General features: G+C 46.3%; 1 protein-coding gene across 5 annotated transcripts in view; it reads right to left on the reverse strand.

Moving 5' to 3' along the window:
- Nr3c2 (nuclear receptor subfamily 3 group C member 2) overlaps window positions 1-15,000 on the reverse strand; it is a 324,977-nt gene that overhangs the window by 16,392 nt on the left and 293,585 nt on the right. For all 5 annotated transcript variants that reach the window (XM_055609002.1, XM_055609005.1, XM_055609003.1 and 2 more), the window contains one exon: window positions 9,665-9,822. In XM_055609002.1, the coding sequence (XP_055464977.1) occupies window positions 9,665-9,822 (158 nt within the window). The remainder of the gene's footprint in view (window positions 1-9,664; window positions 9,823-15,000) is intronic.

Here is a 15,000-nt window from a genome sequence, read left to right on the forward strand (position 1 = left end):
CACACACACACACACACACACACACACACACACACACACACACACACGGCTCTGGTAATGACATTCCTGACCCTTTCCACCTATTCTTCTCTCTAAGAACTTTCCTCATGGTACAAACTATTCTCCACACTCCTCTCCTCTGACCGCCAAGACCTGCACAGGTGGCAAGCCTCACGGGGTCCAGCACATCATGAGACTATGGGGCCTCTCGCTCCAGGTGTGTAAGGATTCCAGGGTGGCAGCTGCCAGGCATTCCACAGATGGTGTGTGTGCACTGGCTTGATGAGGCCTGCTCTACAGGGGTCCAGACTGAGACCTGACCTACCAGGAACAATGGCACACATGAGGTGGGGGGCTGGGCTTGCTACAGCAGGAGACATCTTTCTCAGGCACAATCCTTCTATATTCCTGCCTCGTTCACAAACCTATGAAAATGTGCCTGATCACCCCATCGCGATTTCTTTCTCTTTAAAAAAGGATTTAAGGAAATATTCTGGGTACTATTACTATTATTCTCTCTTTATAGAGAGCAGCATTAAGACAGGTGGCGATTAAATAGTGAGTATTCTTCCTCACGTCAATCGATTTGGGATAGATTTAATGACGAGACAGGTCTGAAGACGCTGCAGACCACCTGAGTGTTGTGTAGTCACTGGACTGTGACGGAGGGACTTGGGCTGCACAACGAGAGGGACTCATTGACACCGCTGTTAATGAGACAGATTTCAGTTTAGGGAGAGGGACGAATGATGGTAATTCTAGAGTCAGGGCCCCCTTTGGGTCCAGCCACCAAGGTTTAGGTTTTGTCCAAAAAGTTGACCGTCTGGTACCAAGTGTTACAGTCAGGTGGGAACAGGACATCTGCTTCGGCCCTACATATGACCTAATGTTTCCCAGTCACTACAGGAAGCTCTCAGAACCGGGGGAGGTGGAGGCAGGAGACTCAGGAGTTCAAGGTTCACCTAGGAGAGGGAAGACTGTCCCAGCGTCACCCGAGAGTGAGTGAGGCAGGGAGGGCCAACTTAAGAACCACCTTGCTTTAATAAACTGAATTCAGACGCAACTCGAACTTTTTCCAGCTAAGGATTAAACGTAGCAAAATACAGCTATGCCACAAGTTCGGGCGAGAAGGAAGACTTTGATTTGCGAACACCACAAAATACAGAATGTGAGAAAAATATTTGTTCATCATATGCCTGATAAGGGAATATATGGATTTTCTACAAGCCAATAATATCCTAAACAAAGTGCACCAAAAACCAGTGAAAGAGGGGCTTCTGCAACCCAAGACCAGGTTTGCAATGGAGACGGAGATACAAGCCGGGGTCAGAGGTGCTTGCTATTAAATTGTCCGTGAAAGGGACAGGAGAGGGAGGGCTCAGGTCTGGATTTCACACACATGACGCAAGATCAGCTCTGGTTGCCACTGTTGCCTCTGTAAAATGGTGTCATTCACACAGGAACATAGACACACACACACAGACACGTATGCAAACAACACAACAGGAAGCTCTTATCAGTCCACACTCACAGGGCAGTCAAGGCATGAACTGAGGTTTGTTTGGGAGTGGTTTGCAAGGCAGTTGTTTGCTAAGCTCCTGTGACTTCTTAGCCACACCAACATAATTTATGTGTGTTCTAGAACACATTCAAAATGCCCAATTATACACAGCCCATCAGACGCCAGAAAGACACATTCTGTTTGTGTTTAGTTACGGCAACTGTCTCGCTTTTCTCAACAACACTTTCGACTTGTTTTAGTGTTAACTCCTGTCCCTGTTTGCTCTGTGGCTCTCGGTGCAGTCGCTGGAAGTCTCAGGAGAGAAAAGTAAGTCAACTCAAACTGCTCTCCACAACCCCCCGTGGTTACCATAGCTACTAGGCATTATGTACTATAAAGCTGTGCTGCCGGCTGTCCTTCAGCCTTTGCTCCTGGGGCCATCACCTGCACAGTGCACACACCGGCTCATCTCACGCTTTCTGTATTACTTCTTCAGTAGTCCTCAGTGCCTTTCCAGCTAGCTCCATTTTAGTCTTTTGGCCCCTATCTGTGTAGCAGGTTCAGCTCCACGCTGTCTTCCTGCTGCCTACGTACTGGCTTCAGGTACTTTGTGGTACTCTTGGGTCTGCATCAACAGCTTGTCTCCATCCACTCGCGGGATATTTCTTCTGGAAGTTTCTAACAGCTCAAATCTAAAACAAGCTGGCTACCTCTCCTTGAGAATTCCCTCCATTGCCCCTTCTGCACAGGCCTGTTCGAGCCAAGCACCTGCTTCTTTTCCTACTAGGCCTTCCTTTCCTGACCCTGTGACTCCCTTAGCCTCACATCTTTGCTGCCGTCCACATGACCACCTGGACATCTCATGGTCCTCAACCCCTGCTCCTAGACCACACTCCCTCCCCTGTACCTCAGGCCCAGCTTCCAAACAGACCTTGTCGCCATCTTGCCCCCTGAGGTATCTGTAGAACAGTTCTTTCCCATCTAAGTCGGTAGCAAGTAGCCACATGCACCACTGTGCATTTAAAGATGTGGCTAATAGGACATGAATGATTTGATTTGAAACTTAGTTTTAATGAACTTACATGTCAACTGCCACACACGGCAGGGGTGACTATGTTGACAGAACAGCTGTCTAGTCTGATTCAAATCCCTCAGGACAGGGACCTGCTGTTCCACTGGGTCATCACTTCCCTCTTTTTTTTCCTCCCTCCTTCCAGTTCTTCTTAGAAGGGGGACACAGTCAAAGCCACCAGTTATCTTACCTTTGGAATACCCTGTTAGGGCACCCTACAAAACTCTTCAAGATTTGTTCTTTCAGCTACCAACACTTAATGTCCACACACTCAAGTCATTTCCTCCAGATTTATCCATCATGCCTTCTGACTCATTAGGACCAAATAAGGAGGGAGAGAGAGACAGAGACAGAGAGAGACCGAGAGAGTCTCAGAGGCCAGAAGAAGGCAGTCACTGTGAGCTGCCTCATGTGGGTGCTGGGAACTGAACACAGGTCTTCTAAAAACAGCAAGCTTGTAACCCCTGAGCCATCTCTCCAGCCCCTATTTCTTTCTTTCTTTGGAAAACATCTTGAGGCAGGTCACTATGTGGCCCATGCTGGCTGGCCTCAGCTGGCCACATAGCTCAGGCTAGTCCGGAACTTGTGATCTTCATGCCTCAAACTGCTAGTGTCAGGGCTATAGGCTTGTGCCGCCATACCTGGTACTAAATATATTGATGCTTATTTTTTCAGTCATAGCCACGTGTTTCAAAAGGCAACAATCATCCATGGGTAAAACTCACCCAGGGAAGTATGGGACCACACTGAACACTCAAATCAGAAACTTGTGAGTGTAAATGCTGGCCCCCACCTGGCAGGGAAATGCAAGAGGGGCCAGCGTAAAGCACTGGGCAGTATTTATTGGGCTCACCGTCGGGCCAGACAGCAGCAGTATTTCTCCCCTGAGTTGGGGATCTTCACTGTGAGAGTGGTTCTGAGTGCAATCTCTGTCCTGCTCGCTCCCCAATTCCTGAGGATAAGGCCTTGCTTGCTCGGCTGACTGCAATAAACAACTTTATTTAGCAGCTTTCTTAGTCATAGTTTCCCCAGAGAAGGCGGCAGGATGGTGCTGCTAACAATTACACGGAACACTTGCACGGCTTTGGATCTTGCTCCCTCACAACTGCCTGTGCTACTGGCAACCTGGGTGCTTTAATCATGGAGTCTTTGTCAGTGGGGCGACAGGAACAGAGAGAATAAATGTTTTCAGTTGCCTCATATGCTATTTATTCCTCAGCACCGTTTTACAATATGGTATTCTGTACATTTTAGGGAAGAAGAAACTGATGACCAAAGCACAGCAGAGAAGTGTACACGTGCCCCTGACAGGGGTGCTGATGGGCCACAGGCCGTGCTTGTTTAGCCTTGGTTTCTGTGGAAGGCTCCCATTTTGGCCTCAGGTCTTTTTCTGAGGGGAAACTGACCAGGAAGGTTATGACAAAGTGCGGGTGAGCATGGCAGCCGTCGTGGGCAGAGCTACGCTCCTGGAGTGCATACTTTTGGCATGTGGTAAAAATGCTTCAGGTGGCGTTTAATCTGTCTCAGCCACATATGGATGGAACAGTTCTTCATGCAGAGTCATTTATTAAAGACACAAGCAGCAAGAATCCTGAAGGATGTGTTAGTGGCCTCGTGTTGGTGCTTCTCAGTGAGTTCTGGGTTTACACCCTCACAGCCAGCCCTGGGGAAGGAATCCAGGCTCCCAATTCAGCTAGACATTCCCCACAGCACCACAGACACCAATCACACAGCAATGGCACACTTGGTGCCTTCCCTTGAGTCATGGGGACAGGTCTGAGTGACAGGCTGATGTCTGCCTGCTAAGAAGCAAGTTCTTGTGATGGTCATATGCACAAGCATTTGCCTAGGAAACAGCAATAGCTCAAAAGTTTAGACGTAGCTCTCCTCACCGCAGGACGCTTTAATGAAGAACCAGGTAGGCAGACAGCCTTCACGGTGTTTCACTGCACCTCACAAAGCTGATGGGTTCCAGAGGTTGCTGGAAAAGGTCCAAATGAGCCTGGGGCGACGGAGCAGCACAGCTGCTCTCAGTGCTTTGAGGTGTGGGTGTCCGGGCTTCCCCAGTGCAGCCTGGCCTTCACCGGGCAGCTGCTGTGGCCCGAACTCCTCTTCAGGAGGGTGGTGTCAGGTGGGAGGTTTCAGCTGCCACCTGCTGCTCACAAGACTCAGAAATCACGAGCTGGGCCTCTGGGACTTCCACAAGAGTTCTCCGAAACCCCTTCAAGTTTTCCACCTTCCTGCTAAGCACAGCTGGCTCCAACATCTTCTCCGGGACTAGCGTCAATTTAGAACGGTGGCTAACGAGCCCACCGCTCGTGGTGTGCCCACCTGGACCTCCAGGTGCCACCTGGTTCTCCTAGTGCACATGTACTTTCACACAGAAAACTTCCCTCTAGCAGAAGTGTGAACTCCCGAGGGTAGGCGGGGCGCACTCTTGCCTCCTCCATCCTGGTGCACAGCAGCAGAGGCTCCTCACCAGGGAATGACCATAGGAGCGTGCACGTGGCCTCCGGGCCCCCAAAGTGTTTGGTGTTTCTTAGCATCTCTGCCCCTACAGACTCTAAGCTGATTAGGTCAGCGACGGTCTCATCCTCTCCTGTGCTTTCCTGGCACTGTTTCTATTACCAGGTGTGGGTACCTTCTTGTGAAGTGTGTGCACAAAAAAGAAAACTGTAACTCTGAAAATATGTAATAGAAAAGGGCATTTTCGCCTCAAGGGATGTTACTCTTAATCTTTTTGATTTACTAAATAGCACAGACTATACCATAACTATACTATAACTTCCGAGAAAGCATAGAAGTGAGCAATAAATTTACTAGACATGTGCTTCTTATATCATGGGAAATGTCTTATACCTCTTAGTAATAGCTTAAAAATGATTCTCAATTCTCTCTGCTAGAAGGAAGGATCTATCTAGTTTTTACATGCAAACACCGAAACATCAGCAATGCAGAACACACCCCTACTTCCTGCAGTCTTTGCACAGCTCTGCTCCTTGAAACATTGTTTTGGGGAAAAGATTGATGCTCAGAGGGGTTTTGATTCATAAAAGCTGTGGACTAAACATTCAGCTGTCACTGCGTGTTTTGGGAGAATGTTTCTTTCACCTACCTTGGCACAGTTCTGTGCCACACATATGCGCACCATGTGGAAGAAATCCACGTGTTCTGGGAGCTGTGGACATGTGTCCCAGGACCTGTTGACATGTGTGTGTCTGGAGATCTGTGGACATATGTCCCAGGGGCTCTGGATTTATGCCTTGGGAGCCAGCACAGAATCTGAGCTTTGGAAGCACAGTTGCCATGTATATTTAAATGGATCTTACTTGTCTGAGGATCAAGAACAAATGCTCTCTTTTCCATTAAGCAACCAGAACTAGGCTGGAAGGACAGAGCTCGTATTCTGTGTAGCAAGTTGTTCCTTTGAGGAAAACACCGCAATGTTGATTCAAGGATTTACTCAAACGAAAGCACTGTGGGCATTCTCTAGGCCTAGTAAGCATGAATGTTAGAAAGGCCCCTCTAGAATTACCACCCACTGCCCAGTGTTCTGTCCTGAACTAGAATATAAAGAGAGTACTCGGGACAGTTCTTTCAGACCACCATTAAGAGAAAACATTTTTGGTATCATAAAATAAAGGTTTACTGGATAAAAATAATTCCAAGAAATACGTTTCCCTTCCATCAAGGTAGAGAAAGGTGATTTTAATTCACCATTCTGTTTGCAGGAACCAGAAATACTCAAGAAAACCCAAAACAAAACATGGAAGAGTGGTTTCTGTGACAGCAGGCACAGGGAAGGATAGGGCTGTGGAAGAAAGAGGAGGAAGGCCTGTGGCCTTAGCTAACCAGAGGACTTTCTGACACAGCACTGAAAATGTGACTGGTAAAGTCAGCAATAATCCCCGAACTCCTCTTCGGGAAATGTCACCTGCCGGTGTACATGTGGCAGGCTCTCTGTGCTGGCGAGACATGCAGAGAGTAGTGGAAAGTCTTTAGCTCCCTGGAGGCGTGCATGTACCTTTCTCTCTTTGTTCCCTTGCTACCCCAAAATTGAGCGGTTTTCTCTGATCACACCCCCTGTCATGATACGCTGCCATGCTGCTGGCCCCGGTGCAACAAGTCAAGGATGGAAGCCCCCTGAAACGGCGGGCTGAAGTAACTGCTTTCTTTTCACAAGCTGATGATCTCAAGCACCTGCTATAGTAACAGAAGCTAGAGGACTGGCTAAGCGGAAAAACTCGTGGGCTGGGAAGCTAGCTAGAGGGTAAAGGAGCTTGTGCAGATGTGAGGACGGAAGCTTGGATTTCCGGGAGTACTTCCTGTGAAGTCTGAAACCCAAGTCTTCCTCCAGGGAGATGAGAGCAGAGACAGGGCGATCTCTGAAAGCTCCCCGGCTCACTCACCTGGCATGCCACGCTAGAGAACAAAAGCCCTTGCTCTCCAGCAAGCAGCAGATGAGAACCAGCGTGGAGGTGCCCTCTGACCTCTGCACACACTCCACAACAAGAGCATACACTCCGCAGCAAGTGCATATTCACACAAAACTTCTTAAAAAAAAAAAAAGTTCCCCGCCCCCCAGGGAATATAATGAAGAACCACCAACCAGGAAAAAAAACAATTAAAAATCACATATCTAATAATAATGATGTGTGCAGCTACTCTATTTAAAAGCTTTTTAAAACATAACAACTAATAAGCAATAAAATTTAAAGGAAAACAGGGCAAAAGATTAGAATAGATAAATCACCAAATGAGTGTACAAAAAGATGTTTAACCCCATCAATCATTAGGAAAATGCAAATTAAAAACCATAGGACTCCCAACATGCAGCAAACAGAATACCCCAACTAAAAATGATTAGCCATGCCAGACATTCTGCACTCTCAGGTACCTCTCATGGGGATGTAAAACTCTATCATTTCAGAAGATATTCTGGCGTTTCTCATAAAAAACAAAAATATATGCAGCATCCACCAGAAATGCCACTGCCTGATATTCCACACACAGAAAGAGAAAGAGCCTGTGTTTTCACTGGAGCAGAATTGTTCAGGATTTACACGGAATACTCCAAGCTAGAAACACATCCTGTGCCCATCAACAGGTGGACTACATGAATGAATGGTAGAATATTCACCCAGAAACTCCATGAATATTCGCCCAGAAAGAGCATGCAGCGAGAGCTTCTGAACACATGAGCAACATGGAAGAACCTTGGCACAGTCATGTCTGCTTGAAGGAGGCTTCTATGCAACTCTATAAAACTGAAGCTAAATGCCTACAAACAGGAAGGGCTAGAGGAAAGCCATGAGAGAGCAGGAAGACCCCATCACTCAGACGGCGACAGGGAAGCTTTGCAGTTGGATTACGGGCGGTAGCTTGGTCGCTGTGGTAGGGCCATGGATGCACGGCTATTTCAATGCTTAAAGCACATTTTTCTAATTTGTGCTGCTTATTGTATGTCAACTATATCTAAATAATAGAACCCCAAGATGCTAATTGATATTGAGAAATTTCACAGAAAATCAGCCTGGATGACACAGGTATCCCAGCTACCGTGGAGGACAGGGAAGGACGTTGGCTACCCTACTCTAACACTCTCTGGATTACTCCCTTGAAGCAGGATCTTTTGTGAACTTAGAGCTGGGCTGGCAGCAAGCAAGAGGCAATAAGCTTCCTGTCTATGAGTATGGCCATGCCTGGCTTTTAGGTGGGCACAGGGGATTTGAACTCAGTTTTTCATGCTTGCTCAGAAAGCACTCTACTTACTGACTCATCTCCCGAGGCCCACATACTAAATTTGATAGTTCTATGTACAAAAATCAGAGTTCACCGAGAATGAACTATAAGATCCCACTGGCATCTTCACTAAGGAGAGATTTCCGTGAGATCGGTGGGGAAGGTATATCTGACCTCCTGCAGGGAACATGCTGCAGAAGCACTCCACCCGGGGAAGATTTTCTCCACCCCCTGTATTTTCTTCAGGGTGAGTCATGAGCCTTGCCAACCACCATCTCCCATTTCTAAAATGTTTCTAACCAAACATGCTGTAATGGCAAGTCCATTCGCCTCTGGCTCATCTGAAGGGAAACTTGCCTTTTGTTATTAGAAAAGTTCAGAGAAAGCAGAGGCCTCAACACAAAGCAATGCAAAGTGGCCTTCTATCAATCCGTGCTCCTGGACCATCAGCACAGAGGAGGGAAAACCACAGGAACATGAAGCAACTTCTTCTGCAGGAATATTACTCTAATCTCAGCTTCTGAGTCTGTCAACATTTTCCTTCCCAAAGGAGAGTAATTTATCATTCAAACCAAACAAGCCAAACCTGGACAACGAATTCTCCAAAAGAAGGTGTGGAAACCTTCTCAAACATGAAGAACCTTTTAAGCAGGACTGCATACAAACAACATTCTTTGAGCAAGAGATGGGAAAATCTGCTTGCAATGTGACACAAGAAACAGAGTGAGTTATCTGAGTGCTTGTTTTGTAGAAACTCCTAACCAACACTTCAGCTAGATCTTTGATTGATGAAACTAGAAAGAAGTCCAGAATCTACTTTTTGTATTTACCCAGAACAAGAGAGATACCTCCTATGAAGAACAATGAATATAGGATTCAAAGTCTGGCAAAGACTGAGATGATCCAAGCTGGCCCTGGACCACTAATAATGTTTTTGAAAGATTGAGTTGTTAGATTAACAGTTGTGGAAGATGGACACTATTTATGCAATGTTAAAGCAAACATTTTTATGAACCAAACATTTCCTAAATTGCAAACAAAAATGTGAAACTCTATCTGACACCTGTAGCAAATCTGAGGGCTTTCTGTGGTCCAGGGCACAGAGCCATACCCTCTCTGTACACAGGCTCTCTCCCAAGGTTAGAAAAAGAAAGGTCACCTTAACTGGATTTTAACTCTTGCAGCCTCCCTCTGGATGCTTCACCCCATTCTTCCCACAGCCATTTGAGTACAGTTGCCTGGTTTCGTTGGGTCAAATTGTGTGTGCGCATGTGTGCTTGCATGAGTGTGTGCACAAGTGTGCAAAGTTACTGAACTCTAACTTTGTGGAGAGCAGGGTCTCTACTTACATCATGCATGGAGTCTAGAAGCTTGGTCAGTTGGTAGAATCTCTGCCAGCTCTGTCCGGAATTGTTGGGACACTTGGTGACCATTTTCCTCAGCTCTTTGATGTAATTTGTCCTCATCTCTTCAAATGCAGCCTGGCTCTTGAGGCCATCTTTTGGAACTGTGGTAAGGAATACAAACATAAATTCCGTGTGTGGAAAACACAGCTTGAACATCTTTGCAGTTGCATAGCCTCAAATATTTTAACCTCACATACTGATTACAAGGCGGGAGTAAGTCTTAGTTAATTGTAATTATGAATAAATATGGCAGCTATATACTTGGTAAACACTTACTCACACGCAAAAGAATAACTTATCTATTGGACGTGCATTATTACTTTACATATATTAGCCCCGCTGCGCTAACACAATATTATCACACAGCTCTCTATCACCCTTACTTTATAGATGAGGAAATTGGACTGTACATGGATTCATTACTGAGGAGTGTAAAATAAGTACATGGCAGCTCAAACCCATTTTCAGTGTCGACCTCCTGAACACTGTGCCCGCATGGCTTGTGGCCTGTCTTTAGAGTGTCTTCTGAATCCTAGCCTCCCAACACCTTGGAGGCAGGAAAACAAATTTCAGTATTGTGGGACAGTCCAAGCTGGGGCTTGTCATGGAAAGAAGCAGTGACATATCCAGATTCAGTTGCAGACACCACGAGGAACTGGCCACGCACCACATGGACAACGCTGAGCAAGCGGTTTCCACGACTGCCCAGGATCGCCTCACCCTGGGGCGTCATCACTGAGATGTGTATTGGGTTGCCTGTCTGCAGGGCTAACACCACCACTGTTCTGCACACCAGTGAGAACTAATGCTCACTTTAACTCTGACAAAGTAGAAAGGAAGGATCACGTTTCTCCTTGCGTTTTCTTTAGTGGGGAGGCTTTACATTGGAAAAAAAAAGTTCACTTAAAAGAGTATCGTGGGAACTGAGTGTGCATCGGGCGGCAGAGCACTTGTCTGGCAGGCGCAGAGCCCTGGGTTCCCTAGCCACACCCACCCACTAGGAAGTCCTTCACAGCCCGGAGCACCCATGTGCTCCCAGGCCGCCTCCCCGCTCTGTTGCAAGGAGCCACCTGCCAGGATGAAAGGCGGCATCTGAAGCATTGCAGTGAAAGATGGCACCTTGAAAATCAGCTCCTGCTTCTTTTCCAGGATGGTGGGGACATGCAGGCCTTAAAACTGTGAGCAGTACAATCACCTGGAACCTGGAAATCCATCTTGTGACTTCCAAACTGCTCTTATGTTTTTCTTGATTAACCTCCCATTTACTAATTTTTTGTTGCCGGCATAAATGGTGATTTCTTGGGTCGTTAGCACTTTCGAGGGGCTGCAAGAGTGTCCCTGCACAGCTTCCGTAGCCGGGGAAGCCAGGCATTCCACTGTCTCCAAATCAGCCTTGTTTTCACAAATAACCTTCATTAGAATGCTAACAATCTCCAGGAGTTTAGTTGCTGAGGCTTCTGACTTGCTGTTTCCTTAGCTCTGCTTTGATAGAATAAATCTCCAAGAGTCACTACACACAAGGCTTGCCAATAGCAGTTGTGACTTCAAATATGTGACTTTAATCTTAAGAGTTAATTGCCACCCATTACATAAGAAATCACTTTCTGAGTGTTATTGCCTGCATGTATGTATGTGTGTACCGTGTGTGTGCCAGGTCCCACAGATGTCAAAAGGAGGCATCATATACACAGAAGCAGCACTTCCAACGGTTGTGAACCAGTGTATGGCCGCTGGAGACCAAACCTGGGTCCTTTGCAAGAATAAAGGCCTTAACTGCTGAACTGTTTTTTTTTTTTTTTCAGTCCCCAAGAAATAGTTTCTTTTCAAAAGTTTAAAAATAAAGATGGCAGTAACTGGCACATTAACAGTGAAGCTAGATCCGCTAACTTCCAGTCCGCTAACATAAACGTGAGGGTTCCCAGAGGAGGCTGGGCACTTGCCAAGACCATCCTTGCTGCCCGGCCTCAGATCAGCAGGTTTTTAAAGTGCCAAAGCCTTTCAAAGGAAGCCTTTTTCAATGAATACTTCTATGATGGTTCTACCTCTACATGAAAAATATCATCTACTGCTCAAAACCAGTGTGTCATCCACTATGGTGATACTATTTGCTCCATCAACTACATTAGCTAAAGACCACTATATTCTGATAGATGCATTATCAAAGAACCAAGATTATATCATCTGTGTCAAATATTAACACATTTTACTGCTGTAAATACAATATACTGAGGTAGATCATCTCAATTTCTCAGCCAGAGATTTTTTTTTTTTTTTTTAGAAGCTGGAACAAATCAACAAATAAAGGCAAGTTAAGCGAAACCTTAAATTTTGGCTGTCTGCCCAGAAATTCTGAATTTACTTATTAAGTGCCGCAGGCCTGTTGGAACAGTTCCAGAGCCTACACGCTGGAGAGGAGTAGAGAGCCATAAGGCTGAAGTCAGTCTACTTTCCTCTCCAAGCCAAGAGTGTGGGATTCTTGGGCTATCACGGCTAGATTCCGTGAGAGGCCGGCTGGCCATCATGGAATGCAACACGCCTCATCCATCACAGGCCAGCAAAGCAAGCCGTCCAAGGCCTGCCGCTTCCGTGATCCTGAACTCCTTAGGCGTTCTTGCCTTTTAATTATACCTTTTTCAGAACTGAAAGTGCTAACTAAGTTGGAAGCTAATAAATTAGTTCAGGTAGTTTCAAAAATGACGTCAGAAGCTGTTAGAGGTGGAAAGGGTAAATGGATGTTAACAGGATAAGGTATAAGCTAAGTACAAGTAGTCAAATTTGTGAAGAATTAGAAACAGGCATTAACAGAAGCATTTCACTTAAAGTCACTTTCTGTCTGCTGCTTTAAGAAAACAGTTTTCTAAACAAGGAGAGTGAGTGGCATGATTTCATGGTGGACTAAAATCACTTCTACTAATTTTTTTTTTTTTTTTTTTGGCAAAGTCATGCTCTGGGCAATGTTTCTTCTGACTCAGCCTGCACAGGAGATGGGCTGGGTGCAGTTAGTGAGGAATGGCCTGCAGTAGCCTGGGAGGCCTGCACCCTACCCTGGGCATCAGCGTCACTGAAAATGAAGCAAGAGGCCAAGAGCAGCTTCCAAACACACACAGCTGTGAAGTAGCCCTTCCTGCCAGGTTTGCCCTGCACTCGGGAGCCCACCATCCTGCCCCGTCCTCCATGGCTGCCTGCTGCGGCTAAGCACCTTGGCAGCAGCCACGAGCGGGTCCCCAGGAAAGCAGGAAACTGAAGCCCGGAGTCCCAGTCCTCACTCCTGCAGGGCACTGACAAACACCACACAGGGGCTTCCCTTTGGTCCACTGTCCAATGGGGCTCTCAATCTCACAATGGGGTGCTTTGAGTGTTCGATTAGACAGTGTCCAGAAGATACACTCAACTGTGAGGCTCTGCACTCATGAGGCCAGGCTGCCACCCACAGCCTCTCTGCCCTGCTGTACCAGTTGAGACTAACTCCTCAGAGTCAGCTGAACTCTACCTGCCTGTCTGCTCAACCCTGAGCCAGCCAGTTCTCCTCGTCCCCTTCCTTAGAAACATGCACTTTCTTCCACAGTCCTTTATAGAGCAGAGCGTAAATGAGGCTGGGTGTGGACCACGCACCTTCCTCTTCACTCACACCAGCCTGTCCTCTTTATTCCATGCTACTCACCATGACACCCTTGCTGGCTCTTGATACCTAGACCCTCTCTTGGATTCCTCAGAGGCTGCCATCCTGGGCTCAGAGTTTTCTTCTCTATATTGTCTCCAGTCATCATCCCTGGTCTCTTTAGTCCTGCTGAGCCTCTTCAAATTCTTTCTTCTCTATTTGAAAATTCTTGCATGGTTGTTTGAGAAACAAACACCCAACACTTTCCCCAAGGTTACTGCCCCTTTCTCCTGTCTCCTGGGGTACCTAATTTCATCAGTTTTTTTTCTTCTCAAACTTGATCATAGAAGCCCATGAAACCTTCCCATCGGTCAACTCCAATTATCTCCTCTCAGTTTCTCAACTTTCTCTGTTCAAGCCACCTGACTAGTCATATCTGTCTTGGGACCCCCTACGCATACTCAGCTCCTGACCTCTCTCATACTCCACCTCCTTTCCTTCTGCCACTGCTGTGCCTTTAACAAGGACCCATTGGCTCCTTGTTCTTAATTCAGGTGGTAGCCCATGACTTGAATGTGTCCCTCACATTCCCTCTCTGGTGGTGCTCTTTTGGGGCTTCCTGAAAACTTTAGGAGGTGGGCCTACCTAGAGGAAGTCGGTCAGCGGGAGTTGTCCCCTCTGTTTTCTGTATGCTATAAAGACACTCCTCTGTCATAGGCTGTCATCACCCAGAACATGTGGGGTCAACACCTGTGGACTGGGATGCTTTGACACAGTGAGCCAAAGCCAAGTCCTCAAGTTGTGTCTGTCAGACACTTAGAGAGGACCAGGTGGTCTACTATGAGACTGTGGGGTTCAGGGATGGCTGCCCCAAAACAAAGACAGTATCAATAGATAACATGCTAATGCAGAAGGGGAGAGATCTCAGGGCCCCACACCTAGACAAGGAGCCACGTGGCTGACGATCCCGGAAGGACGCAGAAGCAGCCTCTTTCAGGCATGAGCCCCTGATTGATCATCCAATATCAAGCGGCCAGCCACCAAACCATGTACACACAAAGAACAAAAACCGACTCACCAGGTTGTATTTATAGATTTTTGTATCTGTAACAATGATAACTAAATGAAAGGAGGCCGTCAGCTTGAGAGAGACTGGTGAAGAATAGAGACATGGTAGGTGTTGGAGGGAGGGGAGGGGAGGACATAAAGTAATTACATTTTAATGAAAATTATGTTATTGAATAACAATAAAGTTAATATCAAATGTGGACAAGGACTATGTCTCTAATTTGCAATAATTGTTTATGTTAAATTTTAGGCTTAAAGACCTATAGTTTTGTTCTAATAACATTCAGTTATAAAAAAATCCTAACATACACAGCAATTCTATTTGTCATTTGAGTTTCAACTATGAATAATAATAAATAAGATTTATGTTTCAAACCTGACTATTGATTTTCAGTCTTAAAGTTTCCCCATCTTCTGGTCAACTTCAGTAGAAAACAGAGTTGGTATAAAAACTAACCAATCAAAAACAGAATTCATTTTCTACTGCACAAAATCCTCTGAAAGCCTGACCCACCTTATGGCAATCTGGTGTACAGGGCATCTCCTGTGTGAGTCACTGTCTCCTCGCTTCTTCCTGACTCCGTTACATCTGCCTTGTCCTGATCCACATTCC

Source organism: Psammomys obesus, unplaced genomic scaffold (genome assembly GCF_907164565.1).
Source record: "Psammomys obesus unplaced genomic scaffold, mPsaObe1.curated_primary_1811, whole genome shotgun sequence".
In the NCBI taxonomy this organism is placed as follows: domain Eukaryota; kingdom Metazoa; phylum Chordata; class Mammalia; order Rodentia; family Muridae; genus Psammomys; species Psammomys obesus.